The sequence below is a fragment of the Pieris napi genome, chromosome 9, assembly GCF_905475465.1.
Source record: "Pieris napi chromosome 9, ilPieNapi1.2, whole genome shotgun sequence".
Lineage (NCBI taxonomy): Eukaryota > Metazoa > Arthropoda > Insecta > Lepidoptera > Pieridae > Pieris > Pieris napi.
In genome coordinates this window covers 10,792,125-10,807,568 of record NC_062242.1, presented here as the reverse complement: position 1 = coordinate 10,807,568, position 15,444 = coordinate 10,792,125, and the positions used below count along the sequence as shown (strand labels likewise).

Here is a 15,444-nt window from a genome sequence, read left to right as displayed (position 1 = left end):
AAGTGAGTGCGAGTGTAAAAAAACATCAAAAGCTTCATAGCCCTCTCAACAAAGGTCACCCGACCGTATTTATATTCCAAGTCAAAATAAATTGAGACGTTATCGTGGACAGATTCCAACACGCGACTATAAATAGAACCGGCACGCCCGTAAGTCGTATCAATGAAACTGCGTACCATTCATATATTACGAGCACCTATGACGAAAGTAGTTTCAAGGGCGCGATTATATCGCCGTCCTGTGGCTTATAGGAACTGTGTGTGTTTGACATTGATTAGAAACATCATATAATCTGTTGTTAAATTGAGCTACTTTGTTGAACTGTATAAAGAAGTTCATGATTTCATTATAGAATATTGGAAGTCCTGCATTATTTGTCGTTAAGGGAGCGTTCAAGTATTACGTAACGCAATTTTTGGAGATTATTGACGACCCCCCCCCCCCCCCCATGTAACTCGCCGTAACGTTTTTCAGTACCCAAGTATAGTAAAACGTTTCGTGACTACCTAGTGACTCTTTAGTTACAATAACGCGTAATTCGATCTCCGCCCCGCATCGTAACGTTTTACAAAAGGACCCCCCTCCCAAAATTCGTTACGTAATACTTGAACGCTCCCTAATATAATAAATCACATCTAGATACCCTAAATAATTCCAAAGTTATAACCGTTCTATTTACGTACAATGAAAAAAACTTTCCACAATCCTACCGTTGCTGACGTAGCACAATCATGGCGAAATAACAATTGTACCTATATTTTATCTTTATAGTCCCTGGCACATAGCCAATATAGAACACGTAAGTATCCATAAAGGGGACGAAAATAAATCCATTGAAGAAAAGTACGGGTGGGGTATTGGAGTGAATCAACACGCGAATTTCTTTGAGAAAGCCTCCGAACTCTGCAGAGGAAATAGTACGTAAATCACTAGTGACAAGGTCGATATTTGAGTAAATCGATCAGTCGTGAGGTCAAGTTCAGAAAGACGACCTCAATTGGTTTATTACTGATCCGATTGACCAGTGCGAGTTATTGGACGACTACGACAGCGACCGCACTCTAGTTTTCAATACTGATGTTTTCGTATGCAATTTTCTATGTAGTTCTTACATATCTGTAGCGCTGATGTCGAAACGTTGTGCGTTGAAACTGAATATTGAAGCCATGGTCGCTATTGGGAGGTAACAGAAGATTTTAAATTTTAAATCATTTATTAGTATGTCATATTTGGCATTTAAACCTCTCTCTCTCTCTCTATCTCTCTCTCTCTCTCTCGTCTCTTGAGACCATTTGTCGGATGAGTTTCGGCATTGAATAATATAATTTAAATAATCTTTGTAAATTTATTTGCGATGTTGTAAATTGTAAATTTATTTAACTTTGTCTAAGCAACATTTACTCTAAGCTTAACAAACAACATTCAACGATGCATGAATAGATTGCCACTTAAGGAAAGCTAGGATCATGTACTGCCAATATACCATCACTTAATATGCATAAATGGTGAACACACAATTTGACAGAAAAAGACAAAATTTAAAGAATATAAATACACTTATTTTGTCTTTATAAACGGAAAAATAACGACTTGTAACTGAATATTAAAATTATGTTGCATTGGTTCCCGTCTTAAACCTGTGTCACTTATTAATTTATAAACATATTATTAAACAGACACTTCTATGAAAACCATTACAGTATATCAGCTTGTATAATTCAATACAACATCTAGCGAAATTAAAAAGTTCTCCCACATTTTCCTCCTATTTCCTAAATTTTACAATTCACAGAAGCAAAACACTAACAGCTATATAACAGCTATAAATAAGTTCCGATTCATAAAATTCAGTCTCCGGGGAGTAAAACCATTGATGTTATTCGCAATGTAACATCCTTGAGAGTTTATTGATCCCAACAATCTAGGCTCGCTACCTGTCGTGTTCTTGTATCGATTGTGTAGATAGCGGGTGCACGACACCGAAGGGAATCAAATTAAAAAACTTGCATCAAGTAATCGTTACGTATCACAGAAACGTTGTACAATAATATTCGTGTAGGTAGTTTGTAAAACCCTAATTGGGATATTGGGAATTGCGTAGGTTACATAGATCATTATTGTATAGGCAAGTAGACGATCAGTATTCTGTATATCTCTTTTGAGTCTAACACATACTTCATTATGTTTTCCTTTATCGTTCCATCAAATATTAATTGTACACAAAAAAATTGGTGTTGTAATTAAAAGCTTAAAATTTTTGCAAAGATATATTTCTCCCAAGACTATTAACACGATTTCTGAGTCCTTAGTCCATACAGGACTCACAATATATAAGGGAATCTTGACGGTCAATATAAAATTGTCAATAGAAAACTACATATACAACAAGAAAACTGCAGAACGTATTAACGAATGATAGGAATGGCGACACAAACATGAAATCCGGGTGCTACCGAACAATCCAACACATATATCTCTTAAATGATGCAATTCTTAATATTAATTTAATATACACGCAATAGATGCAAAGCTGGAATGAGCTTTATTATTGATTACTATTCCTTGTGACGAAATCGATATACAAGATCAAAGAGCACACACAGCAAGTAACTCATCCCTTCCGAGAGCAATTTTCCATTTGACTGGACCATCTAAAATGCCAAGGTATTGAGAATTTGACATTTAACTGATCACGAACGCGATGCTTAGTGCGTTACAAACTGGTTTAATGTCTGGCAATTCAAACGTACTACATGTTGCTCGATAATTCGTTTGTTGCGAAACGTGAGAGATACGTTCAATTACTTTTTGGATTACGCTACGTACTCTGAGCAAACCAAAATGTATAGGAATGGACATTAAAAATACGTACTCCCTTATATTTACTATTTAGTAGTACGTGTTTAACGTCTATTCCCACACAAAAATGCTGGGGCTTATTTGGCTTTTTAAGTCCAGTCCCATACTCTTATAAGAAAATTAGTTCGATAATTTTGCAAACATTACGCTTGAAGCGTTTTTGATTTGGATATCCGGTGGCTTTCGTGATGTATTTTTTTAGTAAAAGGCTGGTAATGCACTTGCGAGCCAAGTGCGTTGCCTTTTTAAGAATTCGTACGCTTTTTTCTTGAAGGACCCAAGTCTAATTGGCTCGGAAATACTTCAGTCGTACTGATTATTATAAAGACATTAAGTCTTTGAAGTATTAAAAGTAGGTAACATTTTTGTATAATTCAGTTCTATTCTTAAAACAGGGATGTTATAAATTACCCTAAGTACCGATTAATATCCGTAGGGCGTTAATAGACGTCCGTGTGAAATCCAACACCAGAGTACAAAGACTAGCTTTCCTCTGGCCTCCCATCAGGAGTTCCGCCGCACATCCGCTGGTATTAACAACTCGATGACGTCTATGAGACTATAAACATCAAGATAACAGCGAGATATTTTTCAAAATTAAAAAATGATTTCTCGCTCGACTTCTCTTTGATCTAAAAATCATCACATTGTCTCTGCAAATAGCATTATAAAAAAAGAAGTCGCAACTTTAAAAACTACTAGGCGACCTTAACACCTCGCAAATTGTAACCAAGCTGATTACACAGTAAACCCTTTTTGCTATGACATTTATTTAGGACCTCTTACGAAAATGCTTTTTTTATGATTTATTTACGTTTAGAATTTACCGTATTTTATTGACACAGCAAATTTATTCAAAGGATTTACGTAATAAATTTATTTTTAGAACACTGAATGGGAATCCTCAGGTGTGCTGTTTCAAAATAAACAAAACACTAAAGAAAAATATTCTTTTAAATTCAAATAGAGTCAATGACCGCTTATTTATAGGCAAATGATCCTATGGGACGCCCAAATGGGAAGTACATTCCGCTCATGGACACCCATTCTAGTGGGTGCGTGGCCGGCCTTTGATTGAGGAAGGGCGTGTAGAACGTAGTAGCAAGAAGCAAGCTTAACGCTTAACGTGTTGCGACATTGATTTTAATTAATATTATTAATATTATATATTCAAAATTGTCTTGTCTTTTTATTTATAAAGAAACTCAATTGTTTGATAAGTCTGTAAGAAGTAGTGTATGTACTATATAAATAAATATTTTAATATAACAAGGCCAAATAGTCCCGCCGCAAATGGACCTTACCGCCAGAACATTCGTTGTTAAAATGAATGAATTAGCTTGCTATTTTCTTGAATGAATTTGTCGGAAAATACTTCGATACTTTTATCTCGAGGAATACTTTTGGCGGACGACGTATACACATTATCGATCTTAAATTTACCTACGCAACAGTTAGATTCGAATACGCCCTACAGCTGTCGCCTGTCACTATTCAATAAACAGGAAGGAACTGGTCGGTTCCGTTGTGAAGTCGCATTAATTTGTATCCTGTCAGTAATGCACCCTTTGGACAATACACTTGTTGCAAGGGAATTGTAATGATATAAATATTCAAATGTTAAAATAAGCATGAATAAAACGATCATATGATATGATTCCTTTTAGGTGTAGAATTTTATTTAAGACTGTTATTGTTTTATATGATGAAATGTAATATAATACTACTAATGCCTTCACATACGGCGACATACGGCGTAAGACAAAACTAACCGACATACTGATCAGAATAGACCAACAAAAATGGAGGTGGACAGGATATTTGATGCGTTCTTCTTCTTCTTCTTCAAAGAACAAATGGAGCAACATTGTCACACACTGGTATCCACGAAACGGCAAAAGAAGTAGAGGACGTCAATACAGACGAACTAAAACTGACTGCAGGTCCAAACTGGAGGAGAGTCGCCTTGGTCAGAACACAGTGGAAAGAATTGGAGGAGGCCTTTGCCGATAGGCACACTGTAATTAGGGATATTTTTTAATTTTAATTTATATATACTAACTTTAAAACTTACAGTAATAAAGGCTATTTTATTAATGCCTTCACATTGGCTGTGTAACATATAAAATTGTAACCTTCTCATTACTCTTTATTATTCATTACATATATTAAAACAACACTTGTGTTGTAAAGTGAAATAACATATTTTTATCTTTAAAAAATATTATATATGCATTGGTTTAATATAAGCCAGTAATGAATGAACATGTGTTCACACATGCAACACTGTCACCGGATGTTTCATATTGATCAGTACATAAAACTTGATAAACAAATCTTATCAGATTAGAGTTGAATGAATATAATCTTCATTCATCCTATTGATTAGATATTAACTATCAGAGTGAATGGCTAATACTTTAATAGAATTTTATGCCTCAGTAACACCGGGACCCTTAGTGGTATAAGCTTAGTTCAGACATTCAGTCATAAATTTAATGTTAGTTAAAATATAATGATAAATAAATCACAATTCTTTATGAATCTAGTATTTCCTATAAAAAAACATTATCCCTATGCACACATCACAAAAACTTGCTGAAGCTTTGAATCAAGCTTTTGATAAAATTAATGAGTAACTAGTTTAAAATAAAGACATAATAAAAAAGTATGTTACTTTTAATGTATTTTTGTATCAATTGAAAAATTTATCTGTCTATTGACTTGCTCTTCTCATAATCAAATGTTGTTGTAAACATATATTCTCTGAAGCCGTGGATAACCTATTAGGTTAAATTTTTACCATCCAACTCCCTTAGTTTTTAAATTCTCACCCTTGTGGTGTGAGGCTCTGTGTCGATATATGACTATAAATGTTTTTTTTTAACATTAGGAAAAACCTACAGCAGTTTAATTATGTTTCCGCTACTTTCATCTGTATGTTCAATGTTTAATTTGTAAATGTATATAGGTGTAAAAACTATGTTTTACCAAATACTAAAGTGCTAAGTGACTAGAGTTATCAGATTACTATCATATACAATATGGAGATCCACTAAAGGCACTTGAGCCAAATTGCTAAGTGACTGGCAACATTAGGGCATTGAGTGCAATATGATACTGTACATTAAGCTTATACTAACCAAGCCTTTAATATATGAATTTATCAGATATAAAACTTGCTTTAAACTGAAAACTGGATTTAGCAATTTTTTTTGTTTGATTAAGTTCTGAATATTGGCAGTGTTAATGTTATTAAATATATCAAATCATCAAATTGCCATATCATTAAAGTAAATATTTAAATTTTAAATAATCGAAAGAAATTTGAAAAGGAAACAAAAAATTCAATTATATATTGTAAAATTATCATTGAAGAGTGTAAATTACCAGTTACCTTGAATCAACAGCCCTTGATCACAAGTAAGTTTTGGTTTTATTAAACAATAAATTTTAATTAGGAGTTTCTGAACATTAGCCTTAAAACCATAATTACTTACTCAAACATTAGTAATTATACTAGCGTGGTGATTACACTGTGCTAGTGTTTCTTTTAAACCTAAAACTAGGTCATTAAAAGAGTGATGAAGAGTTCTTCTTAGCCTGCTTTACACCCTTGTTTGGGTAATTGGTAGTAAATGTAAGTTTAAAACCTTTAGATTTTTTAATATCATATAATATCTACATTGCTACCTATATAAATAATTTCATATATAAAATCATGTTATTGACTTGCTTTGATGGTTGGTTGTGTTGGTTCATCGACATCAGTAATAGCAACTATAGGTAGGTAATTACAACCAGAATCTAATCAATACAGCAAAGTTTTTCTAGTAACATGGAAGTCAATATGCAACTGATTGGTGAGAAAGGTGAATAAATGAATAATAATCTTTTTGCATTATTGTATGATGAGAAAAATGTTTTCCTTACTTTTACAGAACATGGGAAAGTTGGTTTAGATAGGATTAGCAAAAAAAATTTAAATCATAACATAATAATTTTATATAACAATTTGGTACTATACTCAAAATTGTAGTTTACATTTGTCAATTAATAAATGTGGGAAATCTAATTATATGAATTTTAATAAACTGTTACAGTTATTTTTTAATTTACTGGGATAAACAAACACTTAAATACAAAAAGCTGGATGTTAGTATTTTGTTGTTTTTTTTTAGTACGAAATATAAAAGTTTGTTAACTGCTATGTAAGCATATTTTGTTCCTTACCTTCTTTAGGTAAGGAACCAATTTAAACTTATTTAAGGCAAGTCATAAACCACCAGATTTATATTATTCTGAAGAATTAGGCCTATGAATTTAAAAGAAGTACAATTTTTATCTAGAAATGAATCAAAATAATTTTCACAAAATGGTAAAGTTTACTATTTTCCTAAACTGCAAATACCATTATACATTTGTTATTTCCACAGTTGTAGTGTAAGTGGATTTACGTTATTATTCACACCTCTACAAATACATGCCATCTACATTGTAAGGTTAAACATTAATTTAAGTATATATAATTAGATTATAAAGTACATACCTGTTACCAAAGTTTGTCCTCCAGAATTCAGCTGCATCACTCTTGGTTATACGGAACTGGTCACCAGCAAATGTACCATTTGGAAACATAGCCTTCAACTCACTCAGCATATGACTAAATACTAAACTGAGCTTAGTCAAATTACGCCTATAATGAGAATTTTCATCAAACATTTTCTCCTTACCCTCTTTAAACAACTTTATAGCTTGCTTACATTTTCTTATCAAATTAATAATAAATATGTTAAAATGTTCATTATTATTCAATTCCTGCATATTGTCCTCATATTTAGAGTATATAACGCGCAACCTCTGATATGTATCAGGCAAAATATCTAATATAAAAGGTGGACTGTTTTTCAGGTTCATCTTGTGATGTTGACACAGTTTTACAACTTTGTCCATTAGCTTCCATGTTTTATCAAGGGTACGCTTGTCTGTTGCAAGCTTTGTTGGACACACTGCATCAGAGAAAGCGCCGTGCAGTTTAGAAAATATGGACGATATATTTTTCTGTTGTGATTTGTGACGGGATGCCGCCATATTGATGAGTCCGATGACATACAAAAGCAAATAACTATTTAAAACGAAGACACTTAACAAATACACTTATATCACTTTATAATTAGATAATCAAGCGCGTGTTTTCTCATTTTCACGAAGAGAAACATTTACCGCACAAAATAACACACGAAACGACAAACGATCGCGCACTGACACACGCGTGTGTCAAATAATGTTTGACAAGGACGAAGTAAAATTCAAGACTCTCAAGTAGAAACAGAAACGTCAACATTTACAGTTCACTGTTAGCATGGGGAAATGTTGCCACTTCCATAGTTTATTTTGGTATTTCTCGCATAAAATCGAAATATCATATTCATAATAGGTACGTTGTATACCTATGAACGTTAGAAAAATAATATTTTTTGCTTCTAAACTTATACCAGTGTATTACTTAACACCTTATACATGCGTAATTTAATTAAGTAATATACACTGCCATCTGCATTGCAGTAGATTTTGAATAACTTAATACGTCTTTGACTACATTGTGTTGACTCTATATCCCATACATAATATTGCGCTCTGTGACTTCTAGACTTTCTCAAATCAATACAGAATATGAGAAGAACTGACAATTAACTCTTTGTGTGACAAATTTTTAAATCTCTACGTTTTTCAGTTTTATAGAATTTTCGAAAAGATCTGACTCCATTACGGCATGCTCCTGATTAAATCTTAAAGCAAATAAACATAATAATTAAGAAATCTTTTCGTTTATCCTCTAGTTATCGTAGGTATAATATATTGTTTTATAAGGAAGTAAAAAAAATGTGTAATGTGTAAACCATAATAATATCCATTCCAATTAATATTTATCATTCAGTTATAATTACATAAATCAGAAGTAATAGTTTTGTAGACTCTTGTGTCAATTTATTATAAAACACATTTTAAGCTATATTAAAATTGTTTTACTAAGTATTCAGGAGTGTTTATGAAGCCTGGTATCACTAAAATTACGAACGTGCGTTTAAAAACTTGTAATTCTTCATTTAACAATTTATGCATTTAAATCAGATAAATATTATTAAAATTTATTAATCGCAACTTTAGTTCATATAAAAAATATGTCATCACACATTCTAAGTGATTCAAGATAAAAATATTAATAAAACTGTGATTAATTTGCGTTTAGCGCCATCTAGTAAAAGTGTAACAAACCTTTAAAAATAAGTATTATTGTAAACTGTTCATTGAAAAATGTGATCGTAGCTTTACCTAAACTATCGTAGTACATGAACGTTATCATAGATGGCAGTAAAAAAATAATATTTGGGCATAAAACAGAATTAATAAAAGATTTATTAAAAAACAAAACAATAAAAACATAAACTATTCATCTTCATACGTTGCTTCTGTTGTGGACGTTGTTGTTTTCTTATGCTTCCGACGTTTAGTGAATTTTTTGCCTTTTACATTTTGGCTGTAAAAATAAATAAAATTATTCAATACAAAAATACCTTTTTTTATTAAATTCAAAAACTCAATCAAATTAATTATACTTTTTGTATTAAATCTATATGAAGAAAATACTAAAAGTTTATAAGTCATAACTTATATTAAAGTTTACAAGCTCTTTCGATTTTGCATTGCTTTGTTTCCTTGAATATTGTTAGTATGAAAATATTATTGAGTCAACAACTATAAAGTCGATATTCAGTCTTTCAGGTTTTGTCACAAGATCTCTTGCTTCCATCAAAAGGTACAGCTTACCGATAAAATGAAAGAGAAAAAGAGAGAGATGTTAAAGATTATATTTTAGAACCACATTATTACAGTTGGGTGTCATATTATACTAGTCGTAATCGAAACGAGTCGTACTTTTCAACTATGCGTTAAAAATAGACAATGATTTATGTAAAGGTTATTACCATGTTAGTCACATACACTTAAAATTACTTTTCAAAATCCGCGCAGGGGCTGGTCTCATACGCTGTAAATTTATTAATCCCTCCTTTGACTCCAATGTAAATATTATCTGCCGAATCTAAACCAAATGTATTCACGCCAGCTATACTGAATGTACCTAGATGTTTAGCACTTGCATTTTCTGGGTCTATTTTATAAAAATTGCTATTCTCATCCATTGCAAATACATCGTCCGATCGGCTGACAAAAACACCAGTCATTCTATCACTCGGCAGTCCCTTTATTTTTATTGGAACATTATGACCATTCTTGAGCACATACGATGTCTTTGTTGCTGCAAAGTACATGTTATTTCTTGTATCTATGGTCAGTCCATGTCCATTCGGTATAGGCGCGAAGGTTTCTTGTTTCTGACCGTCATTTGTTATTTTTTGTACTCTGTTCTGGGGCCATGTGGCGATGTACATAGTGGAGCCATCGTTCGTCACAGCAATGTACATAACATCTTCACCTAAAGCTGTATAGAGTTCTATGGAGCCGTCATCTTTGTATTTATAGACGCCGTTATCAGTGGCAAGGTATACAATGTCATTGAGGTTATCCACACACGTTGATTGGCCGAGTCCGGCAACTTTTATTATTTCAGTTTCGTTACTGGGATGCAGCACTTGGAGACTCATCTTCATTTCGTCACTTATAAGCGTGTAGAATATGTTTCCAGTTTTCCAATGAATGCTTAAATCTGCTGGAGTGCCTGTTAGATTCCGTTGCTCATCTAACGAATAGAAATAATTATTGAAATGTAAAAGATGTGAGCAATATTGGTCTCTATTCGCTTGTCGAAGCAAACTTTGACGCGTTATAACTGGCGTGGCAAATAACTCTGTTACTAGACATAATATAACTGGTATTGACTTCATCTGAAAATTAAAACGTGTTAAAGTTCATTCTAAATTAGTTATACTAAGGGTCTGTTTCACAATGTACGGATAAAGTACTAAATAGCTATGCAACACATAAATTATTTGGAAGATAAATTGTGCTATTTGACATTCATCGGACTCATAACTGATGATGGACTTTATGTGTCGAATAGCGCTATCTGACAGTTGTGAAACGCAACAATAGTGTTTATACTACCAATAAGCAATAAATAGCTAATTTGGAACTTATGTAGAACTTATCCGTACATTGTGAAACAGACCCTTAATAGATAAAATATGTTAGTATTTATTTTGATCTATCACTAACCTTGTAAATTCCTTTGACATTAATTTTTATTCACAAAACAGTTCAGACTAGTTTCCCTCACTAACTATCATTATAAACTGACTACTTTCATTGCTCCTGTGCTATATATACGAGATTATTATGTTTATCATAACAATGGCTACAATTATTTTGTTTACTATACGGAAATATGTGATAAACAATTATAAGAAAGTTGATTCATAGAAATATAAATTGTGTTATTATAATACGACGAAATGGATTTATTGGAATTGAGAAGTATTGTGATTAACATTGAGAGAAATATATACAAATATAAATATAGTATTAAAAATGTTTTTCTTGGGATATTTAATTTTTTTATGGCCATCGGGCCCATCTGATCATAGGTGATAGTGTGATAAATAGTTGCCAGTCTTTAAAAAATTGGTACGCTCGTTTCTTGAAGGCCCCTTAGTCGAATTGGTTCGGAAATACTTCAATGGGCAGCTGTTTCCACATAGTGGTGGTGCGCAGCAGAAATTGCCTTAATCGCTCAGTTGTTGAACGACGGACGTCAAGGTGATACGGATGGTATTTTGTATTCTGCCTTGACGTCCAATGATGAAACTCAGCTGCAGGTATTAGTCCGAATAGTTAATGGTTCTTCTAAGGTTGGTCTCTGGATTTGACACTCTTTTTTGGACTTCATGTAAATGTAGTTCTATTAAAGTGTGCTTCATTTTATATACATAAAATGTTCTGGCTAGTAAACATCTTCATATATCTTTTTCTTTAGTTACCTTTAGAATTAATTGCGAGAGTCTCGCTGTTCAAAATACTACTTTGAAAAGACTTTTTTAACATAGGTTTTATGGGATAGATTCTTTAACATTTTAAATGAAAAGCCGCCCAGTATATTAATGAGTTTACTTTGACACCCGTTCGTTTTAATTTGGACAATTTTGATATGCACTACGTTAATAAGCTCTCGGCCATTGCATTCTCTTAATTAATTCCATTAATTTATTAAAATTGAATTGTGCAGAGTGAAGTGCTTGAAATTGATGGACATTTAAATATATTTTGCGGTGATTAATTCAACACCACTCATGTATGTTTGCAAAAGTATTTTTACTGTTTTGATGGCATAGTACGTTCTTTAGCTTCTATATCAAATTAAAATACCCTAAAATCTAACTTTTAGCCATATTAAAAACTGTGTTTGATACCAATTATTACATATAAATATTCTTACTTTTCGTATTATTCCCATTACGAATTTTGCCATTCTGAATCAATTGTTACCCCCCAAACAACCCAGAACCGAGTTTTCTTTTTCGCTAATTCGCAAGAGAAGATGTCGAAAGACAAGTTCAGCCTTCAAGGTGATGCGGTAAAATTTTAATACGGCTCGTACGGTGTTGAAACGAGGCAGGAGAGACCAACCCAAACAATTCATTACAACATAGGACACATTGAAGAATACGTAGAAAGACACTATGTTTCTGCGTAGAGAGAGAGAGACTCATGCGTGATAACTAAGTAATAGACTAAGATAACTAAGGAACACTGCCACAGGGACCAAACTTTAAAATTGATTGAATTTTCATTTTAATAATTTTTAATTAATTTACTATTACTATATAGGTTACTAGGGCATATAGCAAGATACACCGATAATAGGTGGACCTTAAAGACAACTGTATGGAAAGGACCAAGAGGAAGAAGGAGATGTCGCCCAAAAAAGGTGGATAGAAGAAATAGAAGCGGTAGCAGGAAACGAACGGAGAAAGAGAGCCATAGACAGAGTCAGTTGGAAAAAGCTGGAGGAGGCCTTTACCCGTGAAGGGGTTCCGATCGACGGGACTGAGGGAAGCTAGGATATAGGATAACAAGCAAAAGAAAAATAAGAGTTCTTTGTAAAAAGAATGAAAGACATGAAAGTAATTAAAAAGGTGCGTGTACTTATGTACGCGCGTAAGAAGTTACACTTCTTTGGCATTATTAAAAATAGTTTTTGATTGCATGCAAATAATTCATTACAATTAAATAATCAGAGACTGGAAAAGGAGTCATTATAGTCAATAAAGTTCAGTTTACATTTGAAAAATTAAATAAATAAATATTTATTATTATTCTCTTACATTAAGTGTAACATAAATTCTATTATTATTAGAATGTTGTTTTTAAATTATCTCCAATGCCGTAGCATCTTCCGTGGGCAACTTCATTCTGTTAATTTTGTGTCACGGTGCGCGCGCATCGTAAAATTTCACTCTCATCAATTCATAACGCGCATAAAGAAGTATAACTTCAAAAAATGTAAAATAATCTAAGCTGTGTATTATAATTTGTTTTTGTCATGAGTGGAAATACATACGAGCTTTATTATAATTACTATGTAGTTTAAGACAATTGTAAATACTGTATATTTTATTGTTATGATTATTAATAAACATTATTTAGTGCTTTCGTAACGGAGTAAAAAATACTTTCCTTCTCTTCTGAAGTCCGATCGTTTTCACCTCAATCCAAACACAATACTAACAGTAATTCGTAAATAACCACCGGACACGGCTTACTCCGAACCTCTAATTTAACCATTTTTTGCACTCTACTGTTTTGAACCTACTTCATAATTATAGACAGACATATGATGGCTAATAAGTATGGAGACGGCTTCTTCCACGCCGGAATAAATTACTTTTTTTTACTGGTCCGTGCCCAAGTTTTTTCTATGTTCCTGTAAGGAACAGAAACAGGAGCAGAGCCCAAGAAAACAAAGGATTAATGCGTTTGAAATGTGGGGCTGGAGGCGTATGTTAAGAATGCTGTGGACCGCTAAACGCACCAATACATCGAATCTTATCCAGTTTCATAGTAAAACCCGTTTATCTACCGACAACGTACAATTTCGTACTTTAGTCACACAATGCGGAAAGGCGACGAGAACCTAGAGAACCTAGACGTTCGCCAACGAGATGGACTGATCAAGTGAAAGACTCGTCGTCCCCAAAATAATACACGGATTAAACAGTACTTACCTGGAGCTGAATATAGTAGTGGGCTTATCAATTTAAAGAAAGCATTGTTAAGTGCCTATCTCGTACCTAATCTGCTGTTATGCTGGTAATTTTTTAAATTTTTTAAATTTCTGGTCGTTTTATTCTATCTTGTATTTCTTATTATTTTTTTTGTAACATTTAAATTGACCTTAATTGTTATACGTTTAAGATAAAAGAGTTTGTAACATATACCGTAGATATAGTATGTATGATGTTGTAAACTTTAATAAATAAACACACAGTTGTAAATGAAGCGTATAATATAACGACGGAAATTTAAGAAATAATTTGCTGCGTTTTATAAACACGCCTATACTTATCTGTTCCGTATACTTTAAAATTGTCTCTGGTAAACTGTATACAAATAAAAAGTTGTTTCCATAGCAACGTAGCTCTTACCAAAACGAATGTAGGTCTGATGCAGCATCCGGCAATCAAATACATGCGTGACTTGTTATCTCGACCTAGCACGAATATTTTTGGGACCAAAATATAGATCACAAAGAATTGTCTTATTTTATATGTATAAAGTCACTTTTCATAAAACTTGAAAAATTACATGATTAACAAATAAAACAACGAATTTAAATGTCAACTTAACTTAGTCGAAACTGACCACCGCGGACTTAATTAGTCCACACTTACCAGGATAACATCACTTACCGAAGTGATAATCTAATCTATATATATAATAAAACTAAGTCGATAAAATGTGCGTGCCGATAAAACTTAAAAAGGAGTCCCGACACGATAAAGGGACTTATGTGGTGTGATAGCCCTTTATCCCCCCTCGAACAAGAAAGTTCCCGTTTTAATCTAAAGGGCACGTTTTTAAAGATATAAGGGACTTTCCGACCTTTCAACTTGGAAATTAAGTATAGTGGCGCCATCTGTTATAGAATATTTGAACTTCATTCAGGACAACGATTGTTTGGGTTGCATTTCCAAAAGCGTTGCGAGCAATTGTAGCATGTGTAGTAGTGACACGAATTTTAAAATTCCAATTTCAATAAAGTCTTAAATTTAATTTGTTGCTATAAAAAAGTTATTAAGTTTTGTGTATTTATACGTCATTAGCTAACTTATATTTTGGAGTTAAAGCGACATAATTTTAGTTATCCAAATTAGTTCTCAAAATATTTAAAAATTTAGGTTTTTAAATTTCGCGCCTTTACTACATACGCTACCGCTACAGAAGCTAGAAAGTTCCCGTTTTAATCTAAAGGGCGTGTTTCTAAAGATATAAGGAACAAGAATTGCGAAAAAACTCTGAAATAATGGGAGGAACTCTACTCATACTCTCAGGAGATTTTCGACAAACACT

General features: G+C 32.8%; 2 protein-coding genes across 4 annotated transcripts in view; both read right to left on the bottom strand.

The window, feature by feature from the left end:
• LOC125052478 (E3 ubiquitin-protein ligase CBL-B-B) overlaps nucleotides 1-8,161 on the bottom strand; it is a 61,668-nt gene extending 53,507 nt beyond the window's left edge. The window contains exon 1 of one of the 2 annotated variants that reach the window (XM_047653354.1): nucleotides 7,409-8,161. In XM_047653354.1, coding sequence (XP_047509310.1) covers nucleotides 7,409-7,950 — 542 coding nt within the window. In that variant the 5' untranslated portion in view covers nucleotides 7,951-8,161. The remainder of the gene's footprint in view (nucleotides 1-7,408) is intronic. The other variant, XM_047653355.1, reaches the window with a different exon arrangement.
• Nucleotides 8,162-9,245: 1,084 nt separating this feature from the next.
• Nucleotides 9,246-11,227, bottom strand: LOC125052404. Of its 2 annotated transcripts, none has more exons than XM_047653226.1 (3): nucleotides 11,095-11,227; nucleotides 9,846-10,763; nucleotides 9,246-9,397 (listed from the first exon to the last, which is right to left on the bottom strand). In XM_047653226.1, exon 2 carries the CDS (start codon nucleotides 10,761-10,763, stop codon nucleotides 9,870-9,872), a length of 894 nt encoding a protein of 297 aa, XP_047509182.1. In that variant the 5' UTR covers nucleotides 11,095-11,227; the 3' UTR covers nucleotides 9,246-9,397; nucleotides 9,846-9,869. The 2 variants fall into 2 exon arrangements, with proteins under 2 accessions (XP_047509182.1, XP_047509183.1); XM_047653227.1 differs by having other exon boundaries at nucleotides 9,874-10,763.
• Nucleotides 11,228-15,444: the final 4,217 nt, after the last annotated feature.